The sequence below is a fragment of the Entelurus aequoreus genome, linkage group LG07 (assembly GCF_033978785.1).
Source record: "Entelurus aequoreus isolate RoL-2023_Sb linkage group LG07, RoL_Eaeq_v1.1, whole genome shotgun sequence".
In the NCBI taxonomy this organism is placed as follows: domain Eukaryota; kingdom Metazoa; phylum Chordata; class Actinopteri; order Syngnathiformes; family Syngnathidae; genus Entelurus; species Entelurus aequoreus.
This window is the reverse complement of record NC_084737.1, coordinates 18,685,243-18,702,579: the sequence shown is the minus strand read 5'-3', so window position 1 is coordinate 18,702,579 and position 17,337 is coordinate 18,685,243. Positions and strand designations below refer to the sequence as shown.

Genomic DNA, 17,337 nt, shown 5'->3' with positions numbered 1-17,337 from the left:
GGTTTTGCTGTGCCCTAAAAAGTGTTAATACTGTAAGCATTTTACTTAATGCACACCAGCTGTTTACAACTAGGGATGGCTACTGGTCACATTTGAACCGATACGGTACCAATTCCCGATACTTGGGAATCGATACCGGTACTCAACAGTACCAATTTTCGATATTTTTGTGTGTTAATAAGTATGAATTGTGTTTGTTAATACAATTTCATTTTTAATGCAACATTTGAAAATGAGACAATTATGATAACTTCTCTCCAATTGGTATATCTTGTTTCAGTATCACTTTTCTACATCTCATTTGCAAGAACTACATTAAGTGGCAAGTTCAAGACTTTAGATGGCAATAGTGTATAGTTTATGTTGGTTTTGTTGCGCCCTAAAAAGTGTTAATACTGTAAGCATTGTACTTAATGCACACCAGCTGTTTACAACTAAGGATGGCTACTGGTCACATTTGAACTGATACGGTACCAATTCCCGATACTTGGGAATCGATACCGGTACTCAACAGTAGCAATTTTTGATATTTTTGTGTGTTAATAAGTATGAATTGTTTTTATTAATACAATTTTATTTTTAATGCAACATTTGAAAATGAGATAATTATGATAACTTCTCTCAAATTGGTATATCTTGTTTCAGTATCACTTTTCTACATCTCATTTGCAAGAACTACATTAAGTGGCAAATTCAAGACTTTAGATAGCAATAGTGTATAGTTTATGTTGGTTTTGTTACGCCCTAAAAAGTGTTAATACTGTAAGCATTGTACTTAATGCACAAAAGCTGTTTACAACTAGGGATGGCTACTGGTCACATTTGCACAGATACGGTACCAATTCCCGATACTTGGGAATTGATACCGGTACTCAACAGTAGCAATTTTCGATATTTTTGTGTGTTAATAAGTATGAATTGTTTTTATTAATACAATTTTATTTTTAATGCAACATTTGAAAATGAGATAATTATGATAACTTCTCTCAAATTGGTATATCTTGTTTCAGTATCACTTTTCTACATCTCATTTGCAAGAACTACATTAAGTGGCAAGTTCAAGACTTTAGATAGCAATAGTGTATAGTTTATGTTGGTTTTGTTACGCCCTAAAAAGTGTTAATACTGTAAGCATTGTACTTAATGCACACCAGCTGTTTACAACTAGGGATGGCTACTGGTCACATTTGCACAGATACAGTACCAATTCCCGATACTTGGGAATCGATACTGGTACTCAACAGTAGCAATTTTCGATATTTTTGTGTGTTAATAAGTATGAATTGTTTTTATTAATACAATTTTATTTTTAATTCAAAATTTGAAAATGAGATAATTATGATAACTTCTCTCAAATTGGTATATCTTGTTTCAGTATCACTTTTCTACATCTCATTTGCAAGAACTACATTAAGTGGCAAGTTCAAGACTTTAGATGGCAATAGTGTATAGTTTATGTTGGTTTTGTTGCGCCCTAAAAAGTGTTAATACTGTAAGCATTGTACTTAATGCACACCAGCTGCTTACAACTAGGGATGGCTACTGGTCACATTTGCACAGATACAGTACCAATTCCCGATACTTGGGAATCGATACTGGTACTCAACAGTAGCAATTTTTGATATTTTTGTGTGTTAATAAGTATGAATTGTTTTTATTAATACAATTTTATTTTTAATTCAAAATTTGAAAATGAGATAATTATGATAACTTCTCTCAAATTGGTATATCTTGTTTCAGTATCACTTTTCTACATCTCATTTGCAAGAACTACATTAAGTGGCAAGTTCAAGACTTTAGATGGCAATAGTGTATAGTTTATGTTGGTTTTGTTGCGCCCTAAAAAGTGTTAATACTGTAAGCATTGTACTTAATGCACACCAGCTGTTTACAACTAGGGATGGCTACTGGCCACATTTGAACCGATACGGTACCAATTCCCCATACTTGGGAATCGATACCGGTACTCAACAGTACCAATTTTCGATATTTTTGTGTGTTAATAAGTATGAATTGTGTTTGTTAATACAAATTCATTTTTAATACAACATTTGAAAATGAGACAATTATGATAACTTCTCTCCAATTGGTATATCTTGTTTCAGTATCACTTTTCTACATCTCATTTGCAAGAACTACATTAAGTGGCAAGTTCAAGACTTTAGATGGCAATAGTGTATAGTTTATGTTGGTTTTGTTGCGCCCTAAAAAGTGCTAATACTGTAAGCATTGTACTTAATGCACACCAGCTGTTTACAACTAGGGATGGCTACTGGTCACATTTGAACCGATACAGTACCAATTCCCTATACTTGGGAATCAATACCGTTACTCAACAGTAGCAATTTTCGATATTTTTGTGTGTTAATAAGTATGAATTGTTTTTGTTAATACAATTTAATTTGTAATGCAACATTTGAAAATGAGATAATTATGATAACTTCCCTCCAATTGGTATATCTTGTTTCAGTATCACTTTTCTACATCTCATTTGCAAGAACTACATTAAGTGGCAAGTTCAAGACTTTAGATGGCAATAGTGTATAGTTTATGTTGGTTTTGTTGCGCCCTAAAAAGTGTTAATACTGTAAGCATTGTACTTAATGCACACCAGCTGTTTACAACTAGGGATGGCTACTGGTCCCATTTGCACAGATACAGTACCAATTCCCGATACTTGGGAATCGATACCGGTACTCAACAGTAGCAATTTTCGATATTTTTGTGTGTTAATAAGTATGAATTGTTTTTGTTAATACAATTTCATTTGTAATGCAACATTTGAAAATGAGATAATTATGATAACTTCTCTCCAATTGGTATATCTTGTTTCAGTATCACTTTTCTACATCTCATTTGCAAGAACTACATTAAGTGGCAAGTTCAAGACTTTAGATGGCAATAGTGTATAGTTTATGTTGGTTTTGTTGCGCCCTAAAAAGTGCTAATACTGTAAGCATTGTACTTAATGCACACCAGCTGTTTACAACTAGGGATGGCTACTGGTCACATTTGAACCGATACTGTACCAATTCCAGATACTTGGGAATCGATACCGGTACTCAACAGTACCAAATTTTTATATTTTTTTGTGTTAATAAGTATGAATTGTTTTTGTTAATACAATTTAATTTTTAATGCAACATTTGAAAATGAGACAATTATGATAACTTCTCTCCAATTGGTATATTTTGTTTCAGTATCACTTTTCTACATCTCATTTTCAAGAACTACATTAAGTGGAAAGTCCAAGACTTTAAATGGCAATAGTGTATAGTTTATGTTGGTTTTTTTGGTTTTGCTGTGCCCTAAAAAGTGTTAATACTGTAAGCATTGTACTTAATGCACACCAGCTGTTTACAACTAGGGATGGCTACTGGTCACATTTGAACCGATACGGTACCAATTCCCGATACTTGGGAATCGATACCGGTACTCAACAGTACCAATTTTCGATATTTTTGTGTGTTAATAAGTATGAATTGTGTTTGTTAATACAATTTCATTTTTAATACAACATTTGAAAATGAGACAATTATGATAACTTCTCTCCAATTGGTATATCTTGTTTCAGTATCACTTTTCTACATCTCATTTGCAAGAACTACATTAAGTGGCAAGTTCAAGACTTTAGATGGCAATAGTGTATAGTTTATGTTGGTTTTGTTGCGCCCTAAAAAGTGTTAATACTGTAAGCATTGTACTTAATGCACACCAGCTGTTTACAACTAGGGATGGCTACTGGTCACATTTGAACCGATACGGTACCAATTCCCGATACTTGGGAATCGATACCGGTACGCAACAGTAGCAATTTTCGATATTTTTGTGTGTTAATAAGTATGAATTGTTTTTGTTAATACAATCTCATTTTTAATGCAACATTTGAAAATGAGAAAATTATGATAACTTCTCTCCAATTGGTATATCTTGTTTCAGTATCACTCTTCAACATCTCATTTGCAAGAACTACATTAAGTGGCAAGTTCAAGACTTTAGATGGCAATAGTGTATAGTTTATGTTGGTTTTGTTGCGCCCTAAAAAGTGTTAATACTGTAAGCATTGTACTTAATGCACACCAGCTGTTTACAACTAGGGATGGCTACTGGTCACATTTGAACCGATACGGTACCAATTCCCGATACTTGGGAATCGATACCGGTACTCAACAGTAGCAATTTTCGATATTTTTGTGTGTTAATAAGTATGAATTGTTTTTTTTAATACAATTTCATTTTTAAAGCAACATTTGAAAATTAGATCAATATGATAACTTCTCTCCAATTGGTATGTCTTGTTTCAGTATCACTTTTCTACATCTCATTTGCAAGAACTACATTAAGTGGCAAGTTCAAGACTTGCCACTTAATGTACTGCAACAAAGCCAAAAATAAAATCATCTAATATTTTAGATTCTAAAATATTAGATGATTTTATTTTTGGTTTTGTTGCACCCCCTAAAAAGTGTTAATACTGTAAGCATTGCTCTTAATACACAACAGCTGTTTGATTGTAACGTTTATCCAAATCGTAGTTTTCATCAACACATTTGGGGGTGTTGAAATCGCCATGTAAAATCGCTAATGCTAATCAGTAGCAAAGCCAATGTATATTAGCATCAAGCTAGTGCATTTTTGGAAAGTTTTTCCTGTTGTTCTGCTGTCATTTAGTTTAGGGTTTTTCTAAACTTTTTCCACCAAGATCAACATACTAAAAAGTCAAGTATGGGTGGCCATTTTGATATATATTTTTAATTAAAAAAATATAATGCTAAAAAACAGATATTATACATATTTAAAGACACCATTTTGTGTTATAGGTGAAGTGTGTTTTATTTTGGTTTTGAGAGCTTCTAATATTTTAGATTCTAAAATATTAGATGTTTTGTTTTGTTGCACCCTAAAAAGTGTTAATACTGTAAGCATTGTACTTAATACACACCAGCTGTTTGATTGTAATGTATATCTAAGTTGTTATCATTAACACATTTGGAAGCGTTGAAATCGCCATGTAAAATTGCTAATGCTAATCAGTAGCAAAGCCAATGTATGTTAGCATCAAGCTAGTGCATTTTTAGAAAATGTTGTTGCTGTTGTTCTGCTGTCATTTAGTTTAGGGTTTTTCTAAGGTCAAGGTCAACATACTGAAAAATCAAGTATGGGTGGCTATTTTTTAATTTTAATTTTTTCAAAATAAAATGCTAAAAACAGATATTATACATATTTAAAGACACGACTTTGTGTTATAGGTGCCTATGTATAGTATTGTTAATTATTAGTTTAAACATGTCAGATATTGTTTTCTTACATTTCTGCTGTTGTTTTTTTGGATAAATGTGTTATTATTTGAAAATCCACAACTTTTTAAATTTTAGCAGACACATTAGGTATATTATCGGTATGGGATCAGTATGGCCGATCGGTGGTATCGCACATCACTGGTGTGTGCTGCATGTTCCACCTCTTAACAAAACACCACAGGTTCCAAAAAGGTTATAATAGAGCAGAAGTTGGACTACTGGTAAAATAAATATTCATGCAAAACAGACTTTTCACGTTCTCTTTTTAAATTTTTTTTATTCCATAGCTCTTCCTCAAATTTCTACCATGCCTGAAAGGAAGGAAGTGACGGTCGGCTCGGATGCCGTCTTGCCGTGTGTGGCGTCCGGATATCCTGTGCCTGAGATCAAATGGTCCAAGGTAACAAATGTTGAATTAATTCCTCCATTTTAAAAGTGATCCGTGCTTTTCTGACCAGTTTGCGCGTCCAACCGCTTCCACTTTCAGGTCGAAGGCGAGCTTCCTGCCAAGTGCTTCCAGGACGCCAACGTGCTGACGGTTCCTCGGGTGGCGCACGGCGACTCGGGGACATACGTGTGCACGGCCTCCAACAAGCAGGGCAAAGTGGAAGCCTTCACCAGGCTGGACGTCCACGGTCAGCACGCAGGAAGTCGCCGCGCCGCGTGTTGTTGTCGTTGTTTGCGTGTAACCGTGCGATGAATGTGGCGTTCCCAGAGAGAGTGATGCCCTACTTTGCCCAGGAGCCGCAGTCCTATCTCACGCTGCCCACCATTAAAAACGCCTACAAGGCCTTCAGCATCAGAATCAACTTCAGGCCCGACAATGTTGACGGTGAGTGCGCGTCGTGTCCTACCGCTTGCATATTGTCTACAACAGGGGTCACCAACGCGGTGCCCGCGGGCACCAGGTAGCCCGTAAGGACCAGATGAGTAGCCCGCTGGCCTGTTCTAAAAATAGCTCAAATAGCAGCACTTACCAGTGAGCTGCCTCTATTTTTTAAATTGTATTTATTTACTAGCAAGCTGGTCTCGCTTTGCCCGACATTTTTAATTCTAAGAGAGACAAAACTCAAATAGAATTTGAAAATCCAAGAAAATATTTTAAAGACTTGGTTTAAGTCATTGTTTTTTTTACTTTGCTTCTTATAACTTTCAGAAAGACAATTTTAGAGAAAAAACACATATACCTTTTTACCTTTTAAATTCCTTCCTCTTCTTTCCTGACAATTTAAATCAATGTTCAAGTAATTTTTTATTTTTTTATTGTAAAGAATAATAAATACATTTGAATTTAATTCTTCATTTTAGCTTCTGTTTTTTCGACGAAGAATATTTGTGAAATATTTCCTCAAACTTATTATGATTAAAATTCAAAAAAATTATTCTCGAAAATCTGTAGAATCAAATTTAAATCTTATTTCAAAGTCTTTTGAATTTCTTTTAAAATTTTTGTTCTGGAAAATCTAGAAGAAATAATGATTTGTCTTTGTTAGAAATATAGCTTGGTCCAATTTGTTATATATTCTAACAAAGTGTAGATTGGATTTTAACCTATTTAAAACATGTCATCAAAATTCTAAAATGAATCTTAATCAGGAAAAATTACTAATGATGTTCCATAAATTATTTTTTTTATTTTTTCAAAAAGATTCGAATTAGCTAGTTTTTCTCTTCTTTTTTTCGGTTGAATTTTGAATTTTAAAGAGTCGAAATTGAAGATAAACTATGTTTCAAAATGTAATTGTCATTTTTTTCGTGTTTTCTCCTCTTTTAAACCGTTCAATTAAGTGTAAATATCATTAATTATTAATAATAACATAGAGTTAAAGGTCAATTGAGCAAATTGGCTATTTCTGGCAATTTATTTAAGTGTGTATCAAAGTGGTAGCCCTTCGCATTAATCAGTACCCAAGAAGTAGCTCTTGCTTTCAAAAAGGTTGGTGACCCCTGGTCTACAACCTGTGTATGACCTCATGTGTGACGTCATCGCCTCTTCTCTGCTCCCTCACGCGCCCGCCAAGGTCTCATACTGTACGCCGGTGAGTCCCGCTGCTGGAATGTGCCGGAAGTCAGGGCTGCACTTTTCACCTTTCACGTGGCACTAACATGGTGGATGGCGCTCGTGCCACTGTAGTCGGCACACTCGCCAAACTCTTAGAAGCAATTGGAAAGTAAAGTGTTCCCTCGATGAATGTGACGATTAAAGTAGGGACGCTATTTATTTCATCATTTTTATTAGGGCTATCTCACATGATATTGATACTGGATGTCAGTTTGATATCATCAAAATACTAAAAAAGTGTCCGATGATAACAGCTTGCATGTCAAATGTGTGAAATCGTGTGTGACACAAGCAGTCCTACAGCGTGTCTACTTGTTTGTGATATCATGTGTGATACAAGCAGTCCTACAGCGTGTCTACTTGTTTGTGATATCATGTGTGATACAAGCAGTCCTGCAGTGTGTCTACTTGTTTGTGATATCATGTGCGATACGAGCAGTCCTGCAGCGTTTCTAATTGTTTGTGATATCATGTGGCGTGTTTACTCGTGTGATATCATGCGCGATAAAAGCAGTCCTGCAGCGTGTTTACTTGTGTGTTATACCATGTGCGATACAGGCAGTCCTGCAGCGGGTTTACTTGTGTCTGATATCATGTGCGATACAAGCAGTTCTGCAGCGTGTTTACTTGTGTCTGATATCATGTGCGATACAAGCAGTCCTGCAGCGTGTTTACCTGTGTGTGATATCATGTGCGATACAAGCGGTCCTGCAGCGTGTTTACCTGTGTGTGATATAATGTGCGATGCAAGTGGTCCTGCAACGTGTTAACCTGTGTGTGATATCATGTGCGATACAAGCGGTCCTGCAGTGTGTTTACTTGTGTGTGATACCATGTGCGATACAAGCGGTCCTGCAGCGTGTTTACTTGTGTCTGATACCATGTGCGATACAAGCGGTCCTGCAGCGGGTTTAATTGTGTCTGATATCATGTGCGATACAAGCAGTCCTGCAGCGTGTTAACCTGTGTGTAATATCATGTGCGATACAAGCGGTCCTGCAGAGTGTTTACTTGTGTGTGATATCATGTGCGATACAAGCGGTTCTGCAGCGTGTTTACTTGTGTGTGATACCGTGTGCGATACAAGCAGTCCTGCAGCGGGTTTAATTGTGTCTGATATCATGTGCGATACAAGCAGTCCTGCAGCGTGTTAACCTGTGTGTAATATCATGTGCGATACAAGCGGTCCTGCAGAGTGTTTACTTGTGTGTGATATCATGTGCGATACAAGCGGTTCTGCAGCGTGTTTACTTGTGTGTGATACCGTGTGCGATACAAGCAGTCCTGCAGCGGGTTTAATTGTGTCTGATATCATGTGCGATACAAGCAGTCCTGCAGCGTGTTAACCTGTGTGTGATATCATGTGCGATACAAGCGGTCCTGCAAAGTGTTTACTTGTGTGTGATATAATGTGCGATACAAGCGGTCCTGCTGAGTGTTTATTTGTCTGTGATAGCATGTGCGATACAAGTCGTCCTGCAGCGTGTTTATGTGTGTGTGATATCATGTGCGATACAAGCAGTCCTGCAGCGTGTTTACTTGTGTATGATATCATGTGTAATAAAAGCCGTCCTGCAGCGTGTTTACTTGTATGTGATACAAGCCGTCCTGCAGCGTGTTAACTTGTGTGTGATATCATATGCGATACAAGTTGTCCTGCAGCGTTTTTAGTTGTGTGTGATATCATGTGCGATACAAGCAGTCCTGCAGAGTGTTTACTTATGTGCGATACAAGCCGTCCTGCAGCATGTTTACTTGTGTGTGATATCATGTGCGATACAAGCAAGTAAATGGTGTGTGATATCATGTGTGATACAAGCAAGTAAATTGTGTGTATGTGCAATACAAGCACTCCTGCAGAGTTTCTACTTGTCTGTGATATCATGTGCAATACAAGCAGTCCTGCAGCGTGTTTACTTGTGTCTGATATCATGTGCAATTCAAGTCATCCTGCAGCGTGTTTACTTGTGTGTGATATCATGTGCAATACAAGCCGTCCTGCATCGTGTTTACTTGTGTGTGATATCATGTGCGATACAAGTTGTCCTGCAGTGTGTTTAGTTGTGTGTGATATCATGTGCGATACAAGCAGTCCTGCAGAGAGTTTACTTATGTGCGATACAAGCCGTCCTGCTAAGTGTTTACTTGTGTGTGTGATATCATGTGCGATACAAGCCGTCCTGCTAAGTGTTTACTTGTGTGCGATACAAGCAGTCATGCAAAGTGTTTACTTGTGCAAAGCTGGACAGACAGTTAACATCTAAATGTCTTTCTATAATCACACAATTTCTTCTATTTACTAAAGTCATTTACAAAAGGTAAACATGCAAGGCTATAGGCTACTAAGAGTTTGCAGCTACACAACAGCTAAGCACACCATAGCACACAAGCTAGACATAGGTAATAATCATTGAACCGTAAAACATGACATTTGTCAATATAAACAAGTATCAAATAATTATAGTTGCATGTTACTTACACATACAAAGTCTCCAAGGCAGAAGCGTATTAGAAAGTATCCAGTAACAAACGTCTCCACATCATTCAACTTACTGCGTCATGAGCTTAATATAATGAATTATAGTGGCCAATTGCCACTTTACTTCAACTTAAAGACAGCATAAGTCCATTCCAGATGGGTATTAATAAATAGGTTAGTGTTTTTCATAACTACTATTGTTCTCTGTTTGACTCACTTCACTTGATCAAACCTCATAACAGTATCGGCCAATACTACTTGGAATGTTATCAGAAATAACTTGTTTAATATTTTGACTGGACATACTTTCAGAGATGAATTGACAACACGCAGAAAGAGCTGCCGACGCAAACTACTTTAATAGAAAGATAGGAAGACGTTCTCCAATACTTGCAATGAGCAAATCTGACCACAAGATGGTGCTGTTTTTTTACAAACAACAACTGAAACATTGCTTTAAAAGTCCGTGATGAATCGAAACTGTGTTAAGTGAACCGCAAAGTAGCGAGGGAACACTTTAACACGTACTGTACTGTAACATAACTTACTGTACTGTACATGTATTTGGAAACTGTTCAAAGCAGACATTTGCAATGAGCGTTCGCCACCATGGAAGCATGATCCTGGCATGCAGAGATTCACGTGTGAAAGCCACTGAGGTCGTGACCATAACTTGTCTAACATGACGGCATGCTGCTTTCACCATCCAGCCTTCAAAGTGTGACAAAGGAATGAGTGGGGGCCGTTGTGGCTAACTGCCGCCTCACCCTGGCGCTTTATTCTGGTATTTGGTAAAGCTAAAAGGCCAGTGCCAGAGGACCTCAGGATCCACGAGAGTTGATACGGTAAAATCAGCTCAGAGAGATGAGAAGGTGTAAGGCCGTTAAGACTTATAAAAACGAATAATAGAACTTTAAAATCCACCCTGAAGCGGACAGGAAGCCGATGCAGCGACTTCAAAACTGGTGTAATGTGCTCCCGCCCTCTGGTATTTGGTAAAGCTAAAAGGCCAGATCCAGAGGACCTCAGGATCCGCGAGGGTTAATACAGTAAATTCAGCTCAGATAGATAAGAAGGCACGAGGCCATAAGGACATTTAAAAAATAATAATAGAACTTTAAAAATGGACGGGGAGCCAATGCAGCGGCTTTAAAACTGGTGTAATGTGCTCCCGCCCTCAGGTATTTGGTAAAGCTAAAAGGCCAGTGCCAGAGGACCTCAGGATCCACGAGAGATGATACGGTGTGAGGCCATTAGGATATTTAAAAACTAATAGTAGCACTTTGAAACAGACGACGAGCCAATGCGGTGACTTAAAAACTGGTGTAATGTGCTCCCGCCCTCTGGTATTTGGCAAAGCTAAACCGCCAGTTCCAGAAGACGTCAGGATCCACGAGAGTTGATAGGGTGTAAGGCCAATAAGACTTTAAAAAACTAATAATATAACTTTAAAATCCACACTGAAGCGGACAGGAAGCCAATGCAGCGACTTCAAAACTGGTGTAATGTGCCCCCGCCCTCTGGTATTTGGTAAAGCTGATAGGCCAGTGCCAGAGGACATCAGGATCAACGAGAGTTGATATGGTGTAAGGCCATTAAGACTTTTAAAAACTAATAATATAACTTTAAAAACCACCCTGAAGCAGACAGGAAGCCAATGCAACGACTTCAAAACTGGTGTAATGTGCCCCCGCCCTCTGGTATTTGGTAAATCTAAAAGGCCAGTTCCAGAAGACCTCAGGATCCGTGAGGGTTTATACTATAAAATCAACTAAGATAGATAAGAAGGCACGAGGCCATTAGGACATTTAAAAACTAATAATATAACTTTAAAATCCACCCTGAAGCGGACAGGAGGCCAATGCAGCGACTTCAAAACTGCGTAATGTGCTCCCGCCCCTCTGGTATTTGGTAAAGCTAAAAGGCCAGTGCCAGAGCACCTCAGGATCCACGAGAGTTGATATGGTCTAAGGCCATTAAGACGTTTAAAAACTAATAATAGAACTTTAAAATCCACCCTGAAGCGGACAGGAAGTCAATGCAGCGACTTCAAAACTGGTGTAACGTGCTCCCGCCCTCTGGTATTTGGTAAAGCTAAAAGGCCAGTGCCAGAGGACCTCAGGATCCACAAGAGTTGATACGGTAAAAGCAGCTCAGATAGATGAGAAGGTGTAAGGCCGTTAAGACTTTTAAAAACTAATAGAACTTTAATATCCACCCTGAAGCGGACAGGAAGCCAATGCAGCAACTTCAAAACTGGTGTAATGTGCTCTCGCCCTCTGGTATTTGGTAAGGCTAAAAGGCCAGTGCCAGAGAACCTCAGGATCCACGATAGTTGATACGGTGTAAGGCCATTAAGACTTTTAAAAACTAATAATATAACTTTAAAAACCACCCTGAAGTGGACAGGAAGCCAAAGCAGCGATTTCAAAACTGGTGTAATGTGCTCCCGCCCTCTGGTATTTGGTAAAGCTAAAAGGCCAGTGCCAGAGGACATCAGGATCAACGAGAGTTGGTACGGTGTAAGGCCATTAAGACTTTTAAAAACTAATAATAGAACTTTAATATCCACCCTGAAGCGGACAGGAAGCCAAAGCATCGACTTCAAAACTGGTGAAATGTGCTCCCGCCCTCTGGTATTTGGTAAAGCTAAAATGCCAGTTCCAGAAGACCTCAGGATCCGTGAGGGCTGATACTAAAAAATCAACTAAGATAGATAAGAAGGCACGAGGCCATTAGGACATTTAAAAACTAATAATATAACTTTAAAATCCACCCTGAAGCGGGCAGGAGGCCAATGCAGCGACTTCAAAACTGGTGTAATCTGCTCCTGCCCTCTGGTATTTGGTAAAGCTAAAAGGCCAGTGCCAGAGGACCTCAAGATCCATGAGAGTTGATACGGTGTAAGGCCATTAAGACTTTTAAAAACTAATAACAGAACTTTAAAATCCACCCTAAAGCGGACAGGAAGCCAATGCAGCGACTTCAAAACTGGTGTAATGTGCTCCCGCCCTCTGGTATTTGGTAAATCTATAAGGCCAGTGCCAGAGGACCTCAGGATCCACGAGAGTTGATAGGGTAAAAGCAGCTCAGAAGGTGTAAGGCCGTTAAGACTTTTAAAAACTAATAATAGAACTTTAATATCCACCCTGAAGCGGACAGGAAGCTAATGCATCGACTTCAAAACTGGTGTAATGTGCTCCCGCCCTCTGGTATTTGGTAAAGCTAACAGGCCAGTGCCAGAGGACCTAAGGATCTGCGAGGGTTAATACGGTAAAATCAGCTCAGATAGATAAGAAGGCACGAGGCCATTAGGACATTTAAAAACTAATAATAAAACCTTAAAACGGACGGGGAGCCAATGCAGCGGCTTCAAAACTGGTGTAATATGCCCCCGCCCTCTGGTATTTGGTAATGCTAAAAGGCCAATTCCAGAGGACCTCAGGATCCGCAAGGGTTGATACGGTAAAATCAGCTCAGATAGATAAGAAGGCACGAGGCTATTAGGACATTTAAAAACTAATAATAGAACTTTAAAACGAACGGGGAGCCAATGCAGCAGCTTTAAAACTGGAGTAATGTGCTCCCGCTCTCTGGTTCTCGTCAGCACGCGTGCAGAGTTTTGTAATAATTGTAGACTTCTGATATTGTTTTTTGGAAGACCAGAGAGCATTAAAATAGTCTAAAGGACAGGAAATTAAAAAGCATGCATTAGCACCTGCGTGTTGGTCCAAGAGACCCTGGCTATGTTTTTAAGATGATAGAAACCTAATTTCAAAATATTTTTAATATTTAGGAAAAAAGTCAGCTCAGAGTCAAAAATCACCCCCAGTTTTTTAAAAGACTGTGTTGGTTTAAAATCTTGGTAAAAGTTTCTTCTTCTGGTCTTCGGGGCCTATAACGAAAACCTCTGTGTCTACCATGTAGTTGAAACGTAGATCTACTGGTCCTGTGTCAACAGGAGTCACGGCAACGTACGACTGTGTATCATCAGTGTAACTATGGAAACTGATGCTTTGTCTCCTAATGACGCAGAATACAAAGATTAAGATTAATGGGACCTAAAATTGAGCCTTGAGGAACCCCACATCTTATATCATGGGTTCCTGAGGAACATGCGTCCATACTTACATAAAAACATCTGTCTGTGAGATACGAGCGTAACCACTTCAAAACAGTACCAGAGAGGACCATCAGGTGTCGAAGTCTCTTTAATAAACTGTGAAGGTCTACTGTGTCAAAAGTGGTGCTTAGATCCAGGAGAACCTGATATCATTTAGCATCTTTCAAAGTGCGGTCTGAGTACAGTGGTTCATCCTTAAACCAGACTGATGTCTTTCTAAAATTTTGTTTTTATTTAAAAAGTTGTTGACTTGGTTAAATTAATTAAGTTAAATTGTCCTTAAGCACTGTGAGTTGGATACAGGTCGGTAGTTTTTAAAAAGGCTCGGGTCCAAACTGCGCTTCTTCAGAAGGGGCCTCACCCCCGCCGAAGACCCCTGTCTGAAGAGAGCAGTTCATAAGAGTTCAAAGCTGTTCCTCAAAGAATCTATAAAAGGATTTAAAAAGTGACGTGGGAATTGGATCTAAGAGGCAGCTTGTTGGGTTGACTTGGGAGAAGACTTGACCAAATGTCCTTGCATCAACCAGGACAAAACTCTCCAGATAAACTGTGTCAGCAGATACAACTTTTTGGGGTTTGGAGTCCAGAGCTGATGTCTTTGATCTTGGTTCTGAAGTGGTCTCCAAAGCCTGTTGGACTGTGTTATCGTAGGTCTAAACTCTCCAGATGAGCTGTGTCAACAGATAAAACTTGTTGGGCTTGGAGACCAGATCAGATGTCTTTGATCTTGGTTCAGAAGTGGTCTCCAAAGCCTGTTGGACTATGTTATCGTAGGTCTAAACTCTCCAGATGAGCTGTGTCAACAGATAAAACTTGTTGGGCTTGGAGACCAGATCAGATGTCTTTGATCTTGGTTCTGAAGTGGTCTCCAAAGCCTGTTGGACTTTATTGTAGGTCTAAACTCTCCAGATGAGCTGTGTCAACAGATAAAACTTGTTGGGCTTGGAGACCAGATCAGATGTCTTTGATCTTGGTTCAGAAGTGGTCTCCAAAGCCTGTTGGACTATGTTATCGTAGGTCTAAACTCTCCAGATGAGCTGTGTCAACAGATAAAACTTGTTGGGCTTGGAGACCAGATCAGATGTCTTTGATCTTGTTTCTGAAGTGGTCTCCAAAGCCTTTTGGACTGTGTTATCGTAGGTCTAAACTCTCCAGATGAGCTGTGTCAACAGATAAAACTTGTTGGGCTTGGAGACCAGATCAGATGTCTTTGATCTTGGTTCTGAAGTGGTCTCCAAAGCCTTTTGGACTGTGTTATCGTAGGTCTTGAGATGTTGAAGTCAAATCTGATCATGGATCCTTCATTTAGATTTCCTCCGGCTCTTCCCCGCAACCGACGTCATTCCTCGTTTTTCCTCCACGGAGGTGTAGGTTTTGTCTTGATTGTCCAGAGTTGGTTTTAGTTCACTGTTGAAATGATAAGTCAACGATAATTCTAGCCGGAGCGTTCTGTAAATTCTCAATAAAATCTGCAGCCAGTTCAGGAGTTAGGTTAGTGTTTCCCCACTGTTCTCAATGGGGCCCCCTGCTGGTTGAGACTGGTGAGACTCCGCCAGGTCAACAACCGAGGACACACCGATGGACAGGCCATGGCTTGCGACCAGGTCCAGGGTGTGTCCCCTGCTTAAAATGTTGATTTAAAACCTTTAAAAACTATCTGGATAGTAAACCTGAGAAGTCCTCAACATGTAGAGTAGAATCAGCGCTTCCTAAAATCACTATAGATCGAACCAAAGATCCAAGCTAGTTTAAATGTGTGCCGTGAAGACCGATAATATTCATGAACTGAGAGTTCCTGCTTATTCAGCATTAACCTCCTAAAAGTGTAAATAAGTCAAATAAATGATTATTTCCAGTAGAAAGTGACATTGTCTTGCTGTGCAGGTATGATTCTTTACAACGGCCAGAGGAGAACCACAGGCGCTGACTTCATCTCCCTTGGCCTGGTGGGCGGTCGTGTCGAGTTCAGGTCAGCCGATGCCTTTTACAAAACCCAAAACCAGTGAAGTTGGCACAATGTGTAAATGGTAAATAAAAACAGAATAATGATTTGCAAATCCTTTTCAACGTATTGTCAATTGAATAGACTGCAAAGACAAGATATTTAATGTTCGAACTGAGAAACTTAATTTTGGGAACCTAGGAGACCAATTTTTGAAGCTTTTCAGGTGCAATTTTTTTCCCATTCTTGTTTGTTGTACATCTTAAGTTGTTCAACAGTCCGGGGGTCTCCGTTGTGGTATTTTAGGCTTCATAATGCGCCACACATTTTCAATGGGAGACAGGTCTGGACTACAGGCAGGCCAGTCTAGTACCCGCACTCTTTTACTACGAAGCCACGCTGTTGTAACACGTGGTTTGGCATTGTCTTGCTGAAATAAGCAGGGGCGTCCATGATAACGTTGCATGGATGGCAACATATGTTGCTACAAAACCTGTATGTACCTTTCAGCATTAATGGTGCCTTCACAGCTGTGTAAGTTACCCATGCCTTGGGCACTAATACACCCCCATACCATCACAGATGCTGTCTTTTGAACTTTGCACCTACAACAGATGGTTATTTTCATATTTGGTCCGGAGGACACGACATCCACAGTTTCCAAAAACAATTTGAAATGTGGACTCGTCAGACCACAGAACACTTTTCCACTTTGCATCAGTCCATCTTAGTTGAGCTCTGGCCCAGCAAAGCCGGCAGGGTTTCTGGGTGTTGTTGATAAATAGCTTTGGCTTTGCATAGTAGAGTTTTAACTTGCACTTACAGATGTAGTGACCAACTGTCGTTACTGACAGTGGTTTTCTGAATTGTTCCTGAGTCCATGTGGTGATATCCTTTACACACGGATGTCGCTTTTTGATGCAGTACCGCCTGAGGGTTCAAAGGTCCGTAATATCATCGCTTACGTGCAGTGATTTCTTTTGATGATATTATGGAGCGTAGATGGTGAAATCCCTAAATTCCTTGCAATAGCTTGTTGAGAAATGTTGTTCTTAAACTGTTGGACAATTAGCTTACGCATTTGTTCACAAAGTGGTGACCCTCGCCCCATCCTTGTTTGTGAATGACTGAGCATCTAATGGAAGCTGCTTTTATACCCAATCATGGCACCCACCTGTTCCCAATTAACCTGTTCACCTGTGGGATGTTCCAAATAAGTGTTTGATGAGCATTCCTCAACTTTCTCAGTCTTTCTTGCCACTTGTGCCAGCTTTTTTGAAACATGTTGCAGGCATCAAATTCCAAAGGAGCTAATACTTGCAAAAAATAATAAAGTTTTCCATTTCGAACATTAAATATCTTGTCTTTGCAGTCCATTTAATTGAATATAAGTTGAAAAGGATTTGCAAATCATTGTATTCTGTTTTTATT

At 39.1% G+C, this 17,337-nt stretch overlaps 1 protein-coding gene across 1 annotated transcript in view; it reads left to right on the top strand.

Moving 5' to 3' along the window:
* The window catches only part of hspg2 (heparan sulfate proteoglycan 2), a 337,691-nt gene that overhangs the window by 301,430 nt on the left and 18,924 nt on the right, over positions 1–17,337 (top strand). The window contains exons 67-71 of the mRNA XM_062052774.1: positions 5,588–5,700; positions 5,788–5,935; positions 6,016–6,132; positions 7,322–7,339; positions 15,849–15,933. Of these exons, the coding sequence (XP_061908758.1) occupies positions 5,588–5,700; positions 5,788–5,935; positions 6,016–6,132; positions 7,322–7,339; positions 15,849–15,933 (481 nt within the window). The remainder of the gene's footprint in view (positions 1–5,587; positions 5,701–5,787; positions 5,936–6,015; positions 6,133–7,321; positions 7,340–15,848; positions 15,934–17,337) is intronic.